The sequence below is a fragment of the Schistocerca americana genome, chromosome 10, assembly GCF_021461395.2.
Source record: "Schistocerca americana isolate TAMUIC-IGC-003095 chromosome 10, iqSchAmer2.1, whole genome shotgun sequence".
Lineage (NCBI taxonomy): Eukaryota > Metazoa > Arthropoda > Insecta > Orthoptera > Acrididae > Schistocerca > Schistocerca americana.
The window spans coordinates 141,429,673-141,443,750 of NC_060128.1; the positions used below are offsets into that span (position 1 = coordinate 141,429,673).

General features: G+C 46.6%; 1 protein-coding gene and 1 pseudogene across 1 annotated transcript in view; one reads left to right on the forward strand and one right to left on the reverse strand.

Annotated features, from left to right (window-relative positions):
- Positions 1–618: 618 nt before the first annotated feature.
- LOC124552307 (homeotic protein proboscipedia-like) overlaps positions 619–14,078 on the forward strand; it is a 31,979-nt gene continuing 18,519 nt past the window's right edge. Inside the window, exons 1-2 of the mRNA XM_047126581.1 lie at positions 619–754; positions 8,132–8,358. Of these exons, the coding sequence (XP_046982537.1) occupies positions 619–754; positions 8,132–8,358 (363 nt within the window). The remainder of the gene's footprint in view (positions 755–8,131; positions 8,359–14,078) is intronic.
- Positions 4,705–4,822, reverse strand: LOC124552780 (annotated as a pseudogene).

Sequence of the window (14,078 nt, forward strand, 5' to 3'; positions counted from 1 at the left end):
ATACCTTTTCATGTGCTGATCTGAAGAGATCTCCGTCCCCTCGCACTCTTGCGGATTAATGGACGCTAAAAAGGCTCTTAGCACTATGGGACTCAACTGCTGTGGTCATAAGTCCCCTAGAACTTAGAACTACTTAAACCTAACTAACCTAAGGACAGCACACAACACCCAGCCATCACGAGGCAGAGAAAATCCCTGACCCCGCCGGGAATCGAACCCGGGAACCCGGGCGTGGGAAGCGAGAAAGCTACCGCACGACCACGAGATGCGGGCAATGGACGCTACTTCAGACAGTTGTCTAGTCCATGCCACGTCGTGTTGCGGCACTTCTGCGTGCTCGCGAGGCCCTACACGATATTAGACAGGTGTACCACTTTCTTTGGCTCTTCATTGTAGGTACCCATGGTGTGGCATGCGTACCGATTTGCTTAAATTTTTTGCGGTGATTTACGTAGAGATCTGCGTTTCATACGCTAGTGGAATAGGAACGGGTGCAGCCATCTGCGGTTACAGGCAGCGTGTTGATAAGGCTGTACAATGGCTAGCCGAGTATTTACGTAGCTGCGCGATGGCGGGAGGTTGATTCTCACGCCGCTGTTCGCGGAACCGGAAGAGTGGATGCGGCGCCCGGTCCCACGTCGGAGTGATGGAGCGCCTGACCCCGGGGTCAGCCAGTCAGCGGACCGCAGCTCAACAGGTCAGCCGCTAACCTCACCTCACGTCTCCTCGCAGGGGCTGCGGCGCGGCGGGGGCGGTGACCACATTCCCCACGCTTTCCTTCCACTGTGCAACGTAGCGAATTATTACGAGTTGCCATCTTGCACTGAAAGCGTTACTTGCTGTGGAGCCGGCAGGTTAGCAGATTTTAGGTTCTCACGCCGTCACAAATGACGCTGGCTACTGTGCCGGACGAGCCGTATACTTGTCTAACGCTCTGTGCATCACGTATTACGAAGGTTGGAACTTTAAAAGTGGCTACTATTTACTTACAGCTCGTACAAAATGGTTCGAATGGCTCTGAGCACTATGGGACTTAACATCTGAGGTCATCAGTCCCCTAGAACTTAGAACTACTTAAACCTAACTAACCTAAGGACATTACACACATCCATGCCCGAAGCAGGATTCGAACCTGCGACCGTAGCGGCCGCGCGGTTCCAGACTGAAGCGCCTAGAACCGCTTGGCCACACCGGCCGGCCAGCTCGTACAAAATAGACACGTCTTTCAAAGTTTTACTGATCTTCAAAGTAGTCACCAGCGTTGTGTATAACCCGTTGCCAGCGATGTGGAAGCCGTAGGATACTCTTAGCAGTGCCAGCTTTGTTGACAGTTCGAGCGGCTCGGTCTATTGCCTGAAGAATTTGTAGCAGTACTAAAGCGAGTGCCGTCAAGTGTTTCCTTCAGTTTAGGAATCGAGTTGTACTCACGAGGGCTTAAGTCAGGGGAGTGCAAGAGGTGGTATAGCCCTTAGCAGCCCCATCAGTCAAACAATTAAGTAACTGCTTGAGTATTGTCCTGAAAAATGATGGTCAGGTACTGCAGAAAGTGTCATCACTTCTGTCTCTAAGCTAATCGTAGGTTGTGTTCCAAAAATGAACAGCATAGAGACAGAAGTGATGACACCTTCTGCAGGACCTGACCATCATTTTGCAGGACGATGCTCAAGCATGTATAGTGCAAGCTCTTACTGGTTTGTTTGACTGATGGGACTGCAAAGCGCTATACCACTTACTGCACTCCCCTGACTTAAGCCCTCATGAGTTCAACTCGATTTCTAAACTGAAGGAAACACTTCACGGCATTCACTTCAGAACTGCTACAAATTCGTCGGGCAATAGACCGCGCAGCTCGAACTGTGAACACGACTTCCACATCGCTGGCAACTGGTTACACACAATGCTGGTGACTACTCTGAAGGTCAGTAAAACTTTGAAACACGTATCTATTTTGTACGAGCTGTAAATAAATAGTTGCCACTATTAATGTTCCAACCCTGTTATATACACTCTCTATGAATCTGAAGAAGTACTGTTAAATGGGTAACACAACCGCACTGTTAAAATTTGAAATCAATAGCATCGATACCTTCGGAGTTATCAATTTTTACCTGAAACACATAAATACCGTGCTGGCATTGTGAAACCGAGTTAGCGACTGTAAGGTATTCATCTATAGCATCAACTGAAACTACGACAAGATGATAGCTTCATATAGTCCAATTTTCTGGGATTTTCTTTAGTTTCGTTACCAAAAGTTTCCGACGTCATTAGTAGTACTTTGCATAATAATTATTTAATATTGTTTTGGTTGTGTGAGTGTTGTGGAGTGACTGAGAGAGTGAATGGTGGACATACGTAAAGTGAGAATATGGTATTTTATTAAAACCATGTAAATGTATATGTCAGAAAGTTGTTGTGCAGTAAGGGAATTGTGACGTATGTTCGAGTGAGCTTGATTTCGCAAAAGGTAGCCAGAAGGGGCGTTGAGTATTAAATTTATTAGTGATTTGTTTTGTGGAGAGGAGTAGTATTTTGTTTTCATTAAATTTTATTTAATTTCCGGATTACGAGTTTTCTAGTCTAATTTGCTTATGGTAATCTGATTGACTGACATCAGAAATACCGCAATGTAGAGGTGCTCGAGGTGATCTGATTGGTTGCTTAACATGCTAGCCAATAGGAATTCACCATTTTCTGCGCGTTTGAGCAGGGACTTGTGCCTCAGACCTATGAATGGATGCAGTCACTCGGTAGCCGTCTTCTGGTAAACACCTGTGTTAAACTGTGGTGATCGAATTTGTACCAAAATGAAGAAATTAGCGAGTTTGCTTGGTTCTCGTGTCGCTGACGAAAAACCGCGACAAGTAAATAAAAACACTTACAGCCGTCCTTATGATTTTATTTTATTTTGTCACTACCAGTTTCAACGCTTCAGTGCGTCATCTTCAGGCTGTTTTGATGCGATATAGGTTGATATGATCCCCGTGCATACCACATCTCTACCTGCATTACTAGATACGCGGATAATGTGTCAGCACTCCAACCATCAACTGCCAACTGGTTCTCGAATCAGTTGGCAGTGGCTGTAGGTGTTTTTATTTACTTGTCACGATAGTAAACGGCCGTCGTCCCAGAGACCTCCTGCTAAAAGAATGGACATACAACAACGACTACAGTGTTTAGTATTTTATGAGAGTTTGAGCGTTTTGGGTGGTGTATTTTAGGAGATATTAGGGTGTGAACATTTCAAGTCGTATATAAACTCTGCGTGGCGGGTTTCGTGCAGCTAACGAGACATTACGGCGAGAACTTCTTTACAAGATGCCTACTGAACGACAGATTCTGTCAACTCGCAAATGATCGCGAGACAGTGACTGTTTAGGACACTCAGAACATCAGGTCGGACTAAATATCTTCTGGCTGCTTTTGGGGGTGAACTTGTTACAGAGACAGTCAGTAATACTGTATAACATCGCGTTATTAAATACGGACTTGATACGCATTTCCCGTGTTTTGAAGACAGTAAACCAACTTACAGGAAATTTTAACATTTTTTTCAAACGACCCGTGCAAGGATCCCGAACGCTCCATAGTTTAACTATCTTTCAGCTACTGCCCACGGACGTGTTGTGTGGCTTTTGCGTGGTAGATATTTAGTCGATTTGTCGTAAACGCTGCTTTTGTCGGCTAATCACGTATCTACCATTGCAGAGTGAAGGGGCAGACAACCTGAAGCCTATCCAGCTAGGTGGACTGATTGTTTAAAGGATAGTGGGAGAGCAACCTACCCCGCAGCAACTGCAATGCTCTATCAAACCAACCACACGAATGCTCATTGGGGATCATCGCAGTGCATTCCGAAGAGTATGACACTATGTAAGTCTCAAGGCTTTCGTGGCATTGTCACTGAAGTTAAAATCTTCTGGATTATTAGGCCACGTCATGTTTCTTCTAAAATGATCGACGCTTCGACCCCTCTGCTGGGATCTTCCTCAGGATCTTCTGGTGTGCACTACTTCCAGCAGTAGGGCACACCAGAAGATCCACTACTGCTAGCATTAGTGGACACCAGAAGATCCTGAGGAAGATCCCAGCAGAGGAGTCGAAGCGTCGATCATTTTAGAAGAAACATGACGCGGCCTAATAACCCAGAAGATTTTAACTTCAGTATGACACTCTGGTCTGTTGGTGAAATCATCTGCCTGATTATATGTCTGTTGGCCTTTGTACGCAATAGCTGGCACGCAACGAGAGGGAGGGAGGGCTAAAAACAACGCGAGAATTGTGTGCTTGAACATAAATGCGGTTGCTAGGCGAGCCAGCGGGTTGCGCCTTCGGATCTGACCACGGACGGCGTCTGTGAAACGACCTCAGTGCGTTGCAACTGTCAGCCGTGATCAGAAAAGAGATCTGTGCAGATGGGAGTGCATTATGAGCGTGCAAAGTGACTTCGAAAGTGAGCAGATTGTTTAAGGTCGTATGGCGGATGCTTCAGTAACCAAGCACTCCGTCTCCAGGCCACAAGTAGCCCATCGGGACCATCCGACCGCCGTGTCATCCTAAGCTGGGGATGCGGATAGGAGGGGCGTGTGGTCAGCACAGCGCACTCCCGGTTGTTACGATGGTTTTCTGTGACCGGAGCCACTACTATTCGGTCAAGTAGCACCTCAGTTGGTATCACGAGGCTGAGTGCACCCCGGAAAATGGCAACAGCGCATGACGGCCCGGATGGTCACCCATCCAAGTGCCAGCCACGCCCGACAGCGCTTAACGGCGGTGATCTGACGGGAACCGGTGTATCCACTGCGACAAGGCCGTTGCCATATATTCCGGGTCTAGGTGTATTTTATTTTCTTTATTATAGACTGCGCTGTATGGTATCTGACCTTCTTAATCATTATACAGGAGTAGCAGCAATTCTCATACGAAACATGTGCAATTGGAAGTTTTGAAAGGAAGCCATGTCTGAGACAGACGCACACAGACACACACACACACACACACACACACACACACACACACACACACACACACACATATACAAAAGCGCGTGCTTGGACGACATCCATACATATTATAAAAATGTGTAAGTTTGTTTGTGTGTATGAGTGAGTGTTTGTGCGTGTGTGTGTGTGTATTCCATCTCTCCTCCTAAATCACTGAACCCATTACAACCAAATTTGAATACATATATACCATACTGCCATTCAACAATCGCTGTGGACGTAAGAACAACCTACGGATCATATTTCAGCTTATATGACGTCATAAACAATGAGATGCTTGGGAAACTGCTGCATCGTGTACGAATTTTTAGCATAGTTATTCTCTATTACTGACTCTTTATTACTGACACACTGCTACAGTCGAATCAACTTGCGGAAATAGTGGGTACCTGGCAGCGCTTTTGACAGCTTTAAACTGCGAAGCACAAACGGCTGTAGGCGAAAACAGTTGCGCCTGTAGAACCATGAAGAGTCATTACCACACAGATCTTTACAAAACCGCGCCATAGACACGCGAAGGAGCTGCGCACGACGTACAGAAACTGTTTGGTATGACGTGTCTTGATGTGGTTACTGTACCTATTCATTTGGAAATTATGCATATTTCTTTGTACAGTGTTCCAGAATTTCAAACGAGTTTCCGCGAACGCACAGAAACCAATTTTTTTTCGATATTTCAGTACAAACAGTTACTTTTTTGTTTTGGTTTCTCATAGAGAAGTGATAAAATAAATACTCAAGTAGTGCCGGGTTATATATATATAGGGTGGTCCATTGATAGTGACCTGCAGGAAACCTACGGTACCAGCATGGAATCAGTAAGTGTTTCCGCCCACATATACGTTCGATTGAGGCAGGATACACATCTGATGTTTCTTGTGTCCAAATACAGTGTGTTCACTTGACACGATTGGTGCTGATTATGAGCAGTTAGTGGTAATACTTGCCAACATGTTTATTGGTTATTTGTAAGGTTCATATCTGGCTTTCCTGTTTCGATTGACCCCGTATGGGGGACTACAGATAGAAAGTATGGGTTCCTCTGAAGGAAGGATCACCAACATTTTCAAATAAAATGTCTTTTGGATCGATGTTGGGTCCACATGTAGTTTTCTTTGTCTCGCTGTAGCCCAGATGGGAGAAATAAAACACCAGGATTGCAACCAAGGTTTTAACACAAGACAAGCATGGCTAGAGCCAGCCACGGCTCATATACGTTCGATTGAGATAGGAGACACGTCTGGTGTTTCTTTGCTTTACACGTCCCAAATCGACAGTGTGTTGACTTGACACGAGTGGTGTTGATTATGAGCAGTTACTGATAATCCTTCAAATGGCTCTGAGCACTATGGAACTCAACTGCTGTGGCCTTCAGTCCCCTAGAACTTAGAACTACTTAAACCTAACTAACCTAAGGACATCACATACACCCATGCCCGAGGCAGGATTCGAACCTGCGACCGTAGCAACAGCAGCGGCTCCGGACTGGAGCCCCTAGAACCGCAAGGCCACCGCGGCCGGCTGATAATCCTTGCCGAAATGTTTATCGGTAATGTGTAAGATTCGTACCTGGCATATCTTGTTTCGATTGACCCAAGATGAGGGACTACAGACAGAACGTATGGATTCCTCTCAAGGAGGAATCACCAACATTTTCAAATGTCTTTTGGATCGATGTTGGGTCCACGTTCTAACAACCCTACCACAACAAAGGTCAAAATTTAATAATGATTGTGGTGTTGCTCACGCTGCTAAATACTGCATTTTCGGGCAACAACAAAGTTATTATGTGGCAGTTGTCATTAGAGCACAGTTAATAAACTCATTTCATGTAATAATGAATAAACTAGGCACTCATCTTTTCGTGTTTCCACGCTGGTCTCTTAAAATCATGGCTCAATCGTCGAAAATCTAGGTTGTGATGATTCCAAGCTCGGATGCAAAGAGGCCTAGGTTTTATTCCGCTATATTCAAAAGTTTTATAGATGTGTTTCACAAACCATTCTTGGAGATTAAACCTTTGAAAGTTAGCACAATGGTGATGTAAGAAATAATCAGCACTCCGAATTTAAGTTACACTTCTTTTTTATTGCTTTTGTTGCAATATCGCCTAACACACCACACAAAACATCACTTCACAGTACAAAACATAATTGAAAACATCTTCCTCACTGTTGTTGTTGTTGTTGTGGTCTTCAGTCCCGAGACTGGTTTGATGCAGCTCTCCATGCTACCCTATCCTGTGCAAGTTTCTTCATCTCCCAGTACCTACTGCAACCTACATCCTTCTGAATCTGTTTAGTGTATTCATCTCTTGGTCTCCCTGTGCGACTGCTACGGTCGCAGGTTCGAATCCTGCCTCGAGCATGGATGTGTGTGATGTCCTTAGGTTAGTTACGTTTAAGTAGTTCTATGTTCTAGGGGACTGATGACCACAGCTGTGAAGTCCCATAGTGCTCAGAGCCATTTGAACCATCTTGGTCTCCCTCTACGATTTTTACCCTCCACGCTGCCCTCCAATGCTAAATTTGTGATCCCTTAATGCCTCAGAACATGTCCTATCAACCGGTCCCTTCTTCTGGTCAAGTTGTGCCACAAACTCCTCTTCTCCCCAATTCTATTCAATACCTCCTCATTAGTTATGTGATCTACCCATCTAATCTTCAGCATTCTTCTGTAGCACCACATTTCGAAAGCCTCACTGTTAAAGTTCACATTTTATAAGCTGACTACAATACGCGTCTTTCCAACATGACGACCAAGACTTGACCTTCTCAAGGTCCGACTCTCTAACTAACTAATAATCGCTTACGCGCCCAAAAATCAATGTTACAAGTACGACAAAGATCATAGTGACAAAAGAAAGAATACACATGAGAATAATATCATTGCTATACAAACATATCGATGTATCAAAGTGTCTCTACATTAATGAAATCAAATCTGAATGTTGTCTCAGAAATATGTCAACTACTTCACAGAAACACTGTAGAATATTGCTGGTGAGCTGCCGTAATGGTTACGTAATTCAAGTACCATTACAACGTGTAGTGTTCTTTGTCTCGCTGTAGCCGAGATTGGAAGCACGGATTCCTGACCGGGGTGGTGCCGGTTTGTGGTTACAGAGAACGGGCTGCCGCGGCGACTGCGCACCGCCTACACCAACACGCAGCTGCTGGAGCTGGAGAAGGAGTTCCACTTCAACAAGTACCTGTGCCGGCCGCGGCGCATCGAGATAGCCGCCTCGCTGGACCTCACGGAGCGGCAGGTGAAGGTGTGGTTCCAGAACCGCCGCATGAAACACAAGCGGCAGACGCTCAGCAAGGCGGGCGGCGGCGCCGGAGGCGACAGCGACGCCGACAGCAAAGACTCCGCCTCCGGGGGCGGGGGCGGGGGCGGCGGGGGCGGCGGCAGGGGCGACAAGAAGGCCGAGAAGGCGCTGGCCGCAGCGCTGCTCGACGACGCCGGGGGCAAAGGTCAGTGGGAGCAGCGCAAAGCTGAAGTCGACCTGGCTCTGATACTTCCATATGGGGGTCCTCAGTATTAATAGTCACAAATGTACACCAAATTACAATATGACAGGCCCCCTGTTCACAAATCTCGCATCGTCCAGGACTGGTTTTGTGAGCAAGCTGACGAATCTTCGCATGTACCGTGGCCACCGCAGTTATCAGGTCTCAATATCATTCAGCCTTTGTGGTCTGTTTTGTACAGAAGGGGCCGCGCGGAGTGGCTGAGCGGTTTGAGGCGCCATGTCACGGATTGCGTGGCCGCTCCCGCCGAATGTTCGAATCATCCCTCGGGCATGTGTGTGTGTGTGTGTGTGTGTGTGTGTGTGTGTGTGTGTGCCGGCCGGTGTGGCCGAGCGGCTCTAGGCGCTTCAGTCTGGAACCGCGCGACCGCTACGGTCGCAGGTTCGAATCCTGCCTCGGGCATGGATGTGTGTCATGTCCTTAGGTTAGTCAGGTTTTTTTTAACATTTTAGATGTGCATCAGGTTTTTACCGTCATTTACACTGGTGGCTCCAAACAAGAGAATTTCCTTGGCTGTTCTGTAGTGTTCCCTGATCATGTTATCCGGATTCTTTTTTTTTTCCTTTATTGTTATTTTAAACACCTGTACATCAGGCGGGCTTCCAGCAGCATCCTACTCTGCTCTTCAGCCTCAGGATTGACAACGAAAACTATTAAGGGGAGCCGGAGGTGCCTATGCTGCCCATGTTAAAATCACTAAGTTTGAGGAACATTTATGAATAAACTACCAAATAGAAAAATTTGATTTTTTTTGACATATGGAGTGGTTTAGTATTGCAGTTATGACGGATTTTTGAGTATCTTTTCTAGTTTCCTTCCAATTATTTTCTTTATTAATGACCCAAATTTTTTTACAAATAGTTGCTTTATAATTAAACTGAAATGAAACTACTGAACATATTGCCAAATGGCTGTGTTACAACGTAAGTTTGACCACTAGGAGTGCTGTATAACAATTTCATCTATCTAGCTTGAGTGGATTTTGAGAAAATGTTCCTTATATTCGAAAAATTCTAATTTACGGGAAATAGCTATCAAAGTTTCTCAATACATTCCTGCACTACAGGATGGATTATCAGGGTCTTCTTCTTCATCCCCCAAAAGCTTCCTCTTCTGCTTTTCTGGCCTGTTGTTCCATCGTACTTCATATGCCTTTCTCTTCTTTCTGCTCCTGTTATCCTTCCTCTGTCAATATTTCTTAGTGCTCGTACAGTGTTCACCCCAGCTGTAAATCCTAATGCCTTCAGAACTTCACACTTCACACTGTTCCCTTGGTTGTAGGTTGCTATTGCATCATAAATGCCAAAGTGCAGTGTTTTTATGCTTACAAACACCCTTTTAGGAATCACTTTCCAAATAAAATTGTTTACGCTCTCATTAGGATTCTGCGTCTTTCCATGTAGACATTTGTGTAACAATTCTGGCTGTGCTAATTCATGAAAAATTGGTTTTATTGTTCCCTCCTGATTCTTGTACATACTGCATATTACCCGCTTTACACAAGAAGTATAATACTACCAACAACAGGCGCAACACTGAACTAATTCGAAACGGTAAACAGCAAAGAGACGATGTTCCGCGCTCTTATTCATTGTAGTATTGCAACTTGGTATTCGTATTAATTTTCTTTTCCCTACGTTCTTCCTCTTCTTATATACACGGTTACTAAAACGTGGTATCGTAACCAGAACAAAAGTGTACGACAATATTAAATGGAGCAAGATGTTCGAAATTCTGAGGAAAATAGGAGTAAGCTGTAAGGAAATACGGGTAATATTTGTCACAGAAAACAATGTAGCCAACCCTTGCACACTCGCTGTATGCGTAACATAAGGCGCTGTATGCGTAACAGGCCGAGAAAATCCCAAGCAGTTCGCCAGGAAGTCACGAGAGGGTGTTAGATGCATTCAGTGGCCGCCCATTTCCTCTGCAGGCGTGGGGGAAAATGGTGATAACTCCACTTCTAGGGCGAGTAGAACAATAATTCAAGGTTTAAATTAAAGAGGAATGTTCCAATTAATTTTCGGTAGCAAAAAAAAAATCGTAATTTTTTGGATTTAACCACCTCCAGCTCCCCTTAAGAAGACACATAGACTGAACAAAATGGTGGGCAAAAACAGTAGAGGCAGAATACAAAAAATACGAAGCCATTCACACTCGATGAAAACCACACTAAAAACTGTCGGATCGACGCACAACACCTGACGACTTCGATGGAACAGGTGAATGGAAAAGCGTGACGGCGAACACTAAACACAAACACGATGGCACACACACGAGAAACTGGTGGAGATGATCTCCAGCGCGCGAATGTCCACGTAGCGTGTGCGAGTATGGGGACCTGCCAAGAGGGGAAGAAGGGGGAGGGGGAGGGAGAGGGGAGACGCAAAGATGCCAATGGCAGAGGAGATGGGAGGAGGAATGGAGGTATGGGGGTAGGGGAAGTCTGGGGGAGGAGTGGGGAGAAAGGGAAGAGGGAAGGGGAGAGGAGAGAGGGTGCCCATAGGAACAAACACAGGGAGGGAGGATCAAAGTTGGTAGGAGGGGTAGATGGAGGGGAGGAGGGCATCATCAGGGAGGGGGAGCTGGCGGAAGCCACCTTGGGAGAGGGCATGGAGAGAGATGGAGAGCAGGTGGGACGAAATTAAGGAGCGGCAGCGGACGGGGGCGGGAGAGGATGGGAGAGACCAGTGGGTGAGGAGGATCGAGTTTACGGGAGGTGTAGAGGATCCGTATCCATTCGAGGAAAAGAAAGAGGTGGGGGAAGAGAATAAGGTCGTATGGGATCCACGTGGGGGAGGGGAGACGGATGCGATAGGCGAGGTGAAGAGCACGGCGTTCTAGGATCTGAAGGGATTTGTAAAAGGTAGGGGCAGCGGAGATCCAGGCAGGGTGGGCGTAGCAAAGGATAGGGCGAGTGAGGGATTTATAGGTATGAAGTATGGTGGAGGGTTCCAGATCCCAAGTACAGCCGGAAAGGAGCTTGAGGAGACAGAGTCGGGAGCGTGCCTTGGCTTGGATCATCCGGAGGTGGGGGGTCTAGGAGAGGATACGGTCAAGGGTGACACTCCCAGATTCGCCTGATATATACCGTTGTCGCTGCGGAGGTCCACGCGATCCTGAAGGTACTGGAGCAGATGAATCGTGTTCAGGGCAGTCTACCGGGTGATCAAAAAATCAGTACAAATTTGACAACTTAATAAACCAGTAGATAGAGAGGTAAAAATTGACACACATGCTTGGAATGGCATGGGGTTTTATTAGAATAAAAAAAACAAAAAACAAAGTTCACAAAATGTCCGACAGATGGCGTGGAACAGCAAAACGTCAGCGACTGCCCTTGACAATTGTATAAAAGGAGCTGTAGTGAGAGAGAGAATCAGATGTGCCAGCAGTCGCAGCATGTTGACGTTACCTGAAAAGGCGCTTTTAGTGAAGCTGTATTATCAGAATCGGGTATGTGCTAGTTCAGCATTACGATCCTATCGCCATAGGAAGTGGATTCGAACGGTTAGAGGTCCGTTGACAAATGCAGCTGTGGCGAGAATGATTTCGAAGTTCGAAGTCACGAGTTGTTTAGACGATAGACCCCGTAGTGGCCCACCGAGCACAAGGCGTAATGCTGCTGAGACAGTTCAGGAAGATGGTTTAAATGGCTCTAAGCACTATAGGACTTAACATCTGAGGTCATCAGTCCCCTAGACTTAGAACTAATTAAACCTAACTAACCTAAGGGCATCACACACAGCCATGCCCGAGGCAGGATTCGAACTTGCGACCGTAGCAGCAGCGCGGTGCCGGACTGAAGCGCCTAGAACCGCTCGGCCACCGTGCCGGAAGTTCAGGAAGAAATGGAGACTGTAGCGAGATCGTCTATGCACGGGGAAGTCAGCGCTCGTGCAGTCGCATGTCGCAGCGGCATTCCATACACTACTGTTTGGTTTGCACTTAGGCGTACCCTCGGATGCTATCCGTACAAAATCCATCGGCATCATGAACTGTTAACTGGCGATTTGGTGAAGCGGAGGGCATTTGATGTGTGGGCGTTTCAAAAGATGGCGGAAGATGACGATTGATTGAGCAACGTGTTGTGGACCGACGAAGCTCATTTCACGCTCCGTGGGTCTGTCAACGCCCACAACTGCAGGATTTGGGCTACCGAAAATCCTAGAACTGTCGTGGAAACTCCATTGCACGACGAGAAAGTCACGGTATGGGTTGGATGTACCACATCTACCGTTATCGGGCCTTTTTTCTTCGAGGAAATTCGTGATTCTGGTTTTGTAACTGCTACCGTGACGGGTGAGAGGTACGCCGATATGTTACAGAATCACATCATCCCCACCCTGGCTGATAAACACCTGCTGGAACGTACAATGCTTATGCAGGATGGCGCTCCACCCCATATTGCTAGACGCGTGAAAGATCTCTTGCGCGCGTCGTTTGGTGATGACCGTGTGCTCAGCCGTCACTTTCGTCATGCTTGGCCTCCCAGGTCCCCAGACCTCAGTGTGTGCGATTATTGGCTTTGGGGTTACCTGAAGTCGCAAGGGTATCGTGATCGACCGACATCTCTAGGGATGCTGAAAGACAACATCCGACGCCAATGCCTCACCATAACTCTGGACATGCTCTACAGTGGTGTTCACAACATTATTCCTCAACTACAGCTGTTGTTGATGAATCATGGTGGACGACATATTGAGCGTTTCCTGTAAAGAACATCATCTTTGCTTTGTCTTATTTTGTTACGCTAATTATTGCTATTCTGATCAGATGAAGCGCCATCTGTCGGACATTTGTATTTTTTTGGTTCTAATAAACCCCCATGACATTCCAAGCATGTGTGTCAATTTGTACATCTCTATGTACATTATTCCGTGATTTATTCAGTTTTCAAATTTATACTGACTTTTGATCACTCTGTATTTCTCCTCTGATCCGATTCTCTTTGTGCATTACAATCACTGCAGAATCTGTACCCAACTGAGGAGGTGGTCCAGCTGACATATGACCAACTCTACCTGCTCCAACGGCGGGGTAAAGAGGTGTCTTTCTGCTGGGTGCCTGGTCATATAGGAATATGGGGTAATGAACAGGCCGATCGGGCTGCCAAGGAGGCCTGCAGAGAGCAGGATGTGGTCCAGTGTCCTGTTCCCTTGCAGTCTGTCATTTCTGCACCCCAGAAGAAGTGCGTGGAGTGGTGGGAGGAAGAATGGCTGGCGGTGACGGCCAACAAACTGCGGTTGGTGAAGTCAACAACTCGGCCGAGGCGTTCCTCCTGCCGGTTGCTCAGGCGGGAGGAAGTGACCCTCATGCGTCTTCGGATCGGGCACTGTCCTCTCACACATAGCTTTCTATTACGGCGGGAGGATCCCCCGTTCCGTGCGACTGCTACGGTCGCAGGTTCGAATCCTGCCTCGGGCATGGATGTGTGTGATGTCCTTAGGTTAGTTAGGTTTAAGTAGTTCTAAGTTCTAGGGGACTGATGACCACAGCTGTTAAGTCCCATAGTGCTCAGAGCCATTTGAACCATTTG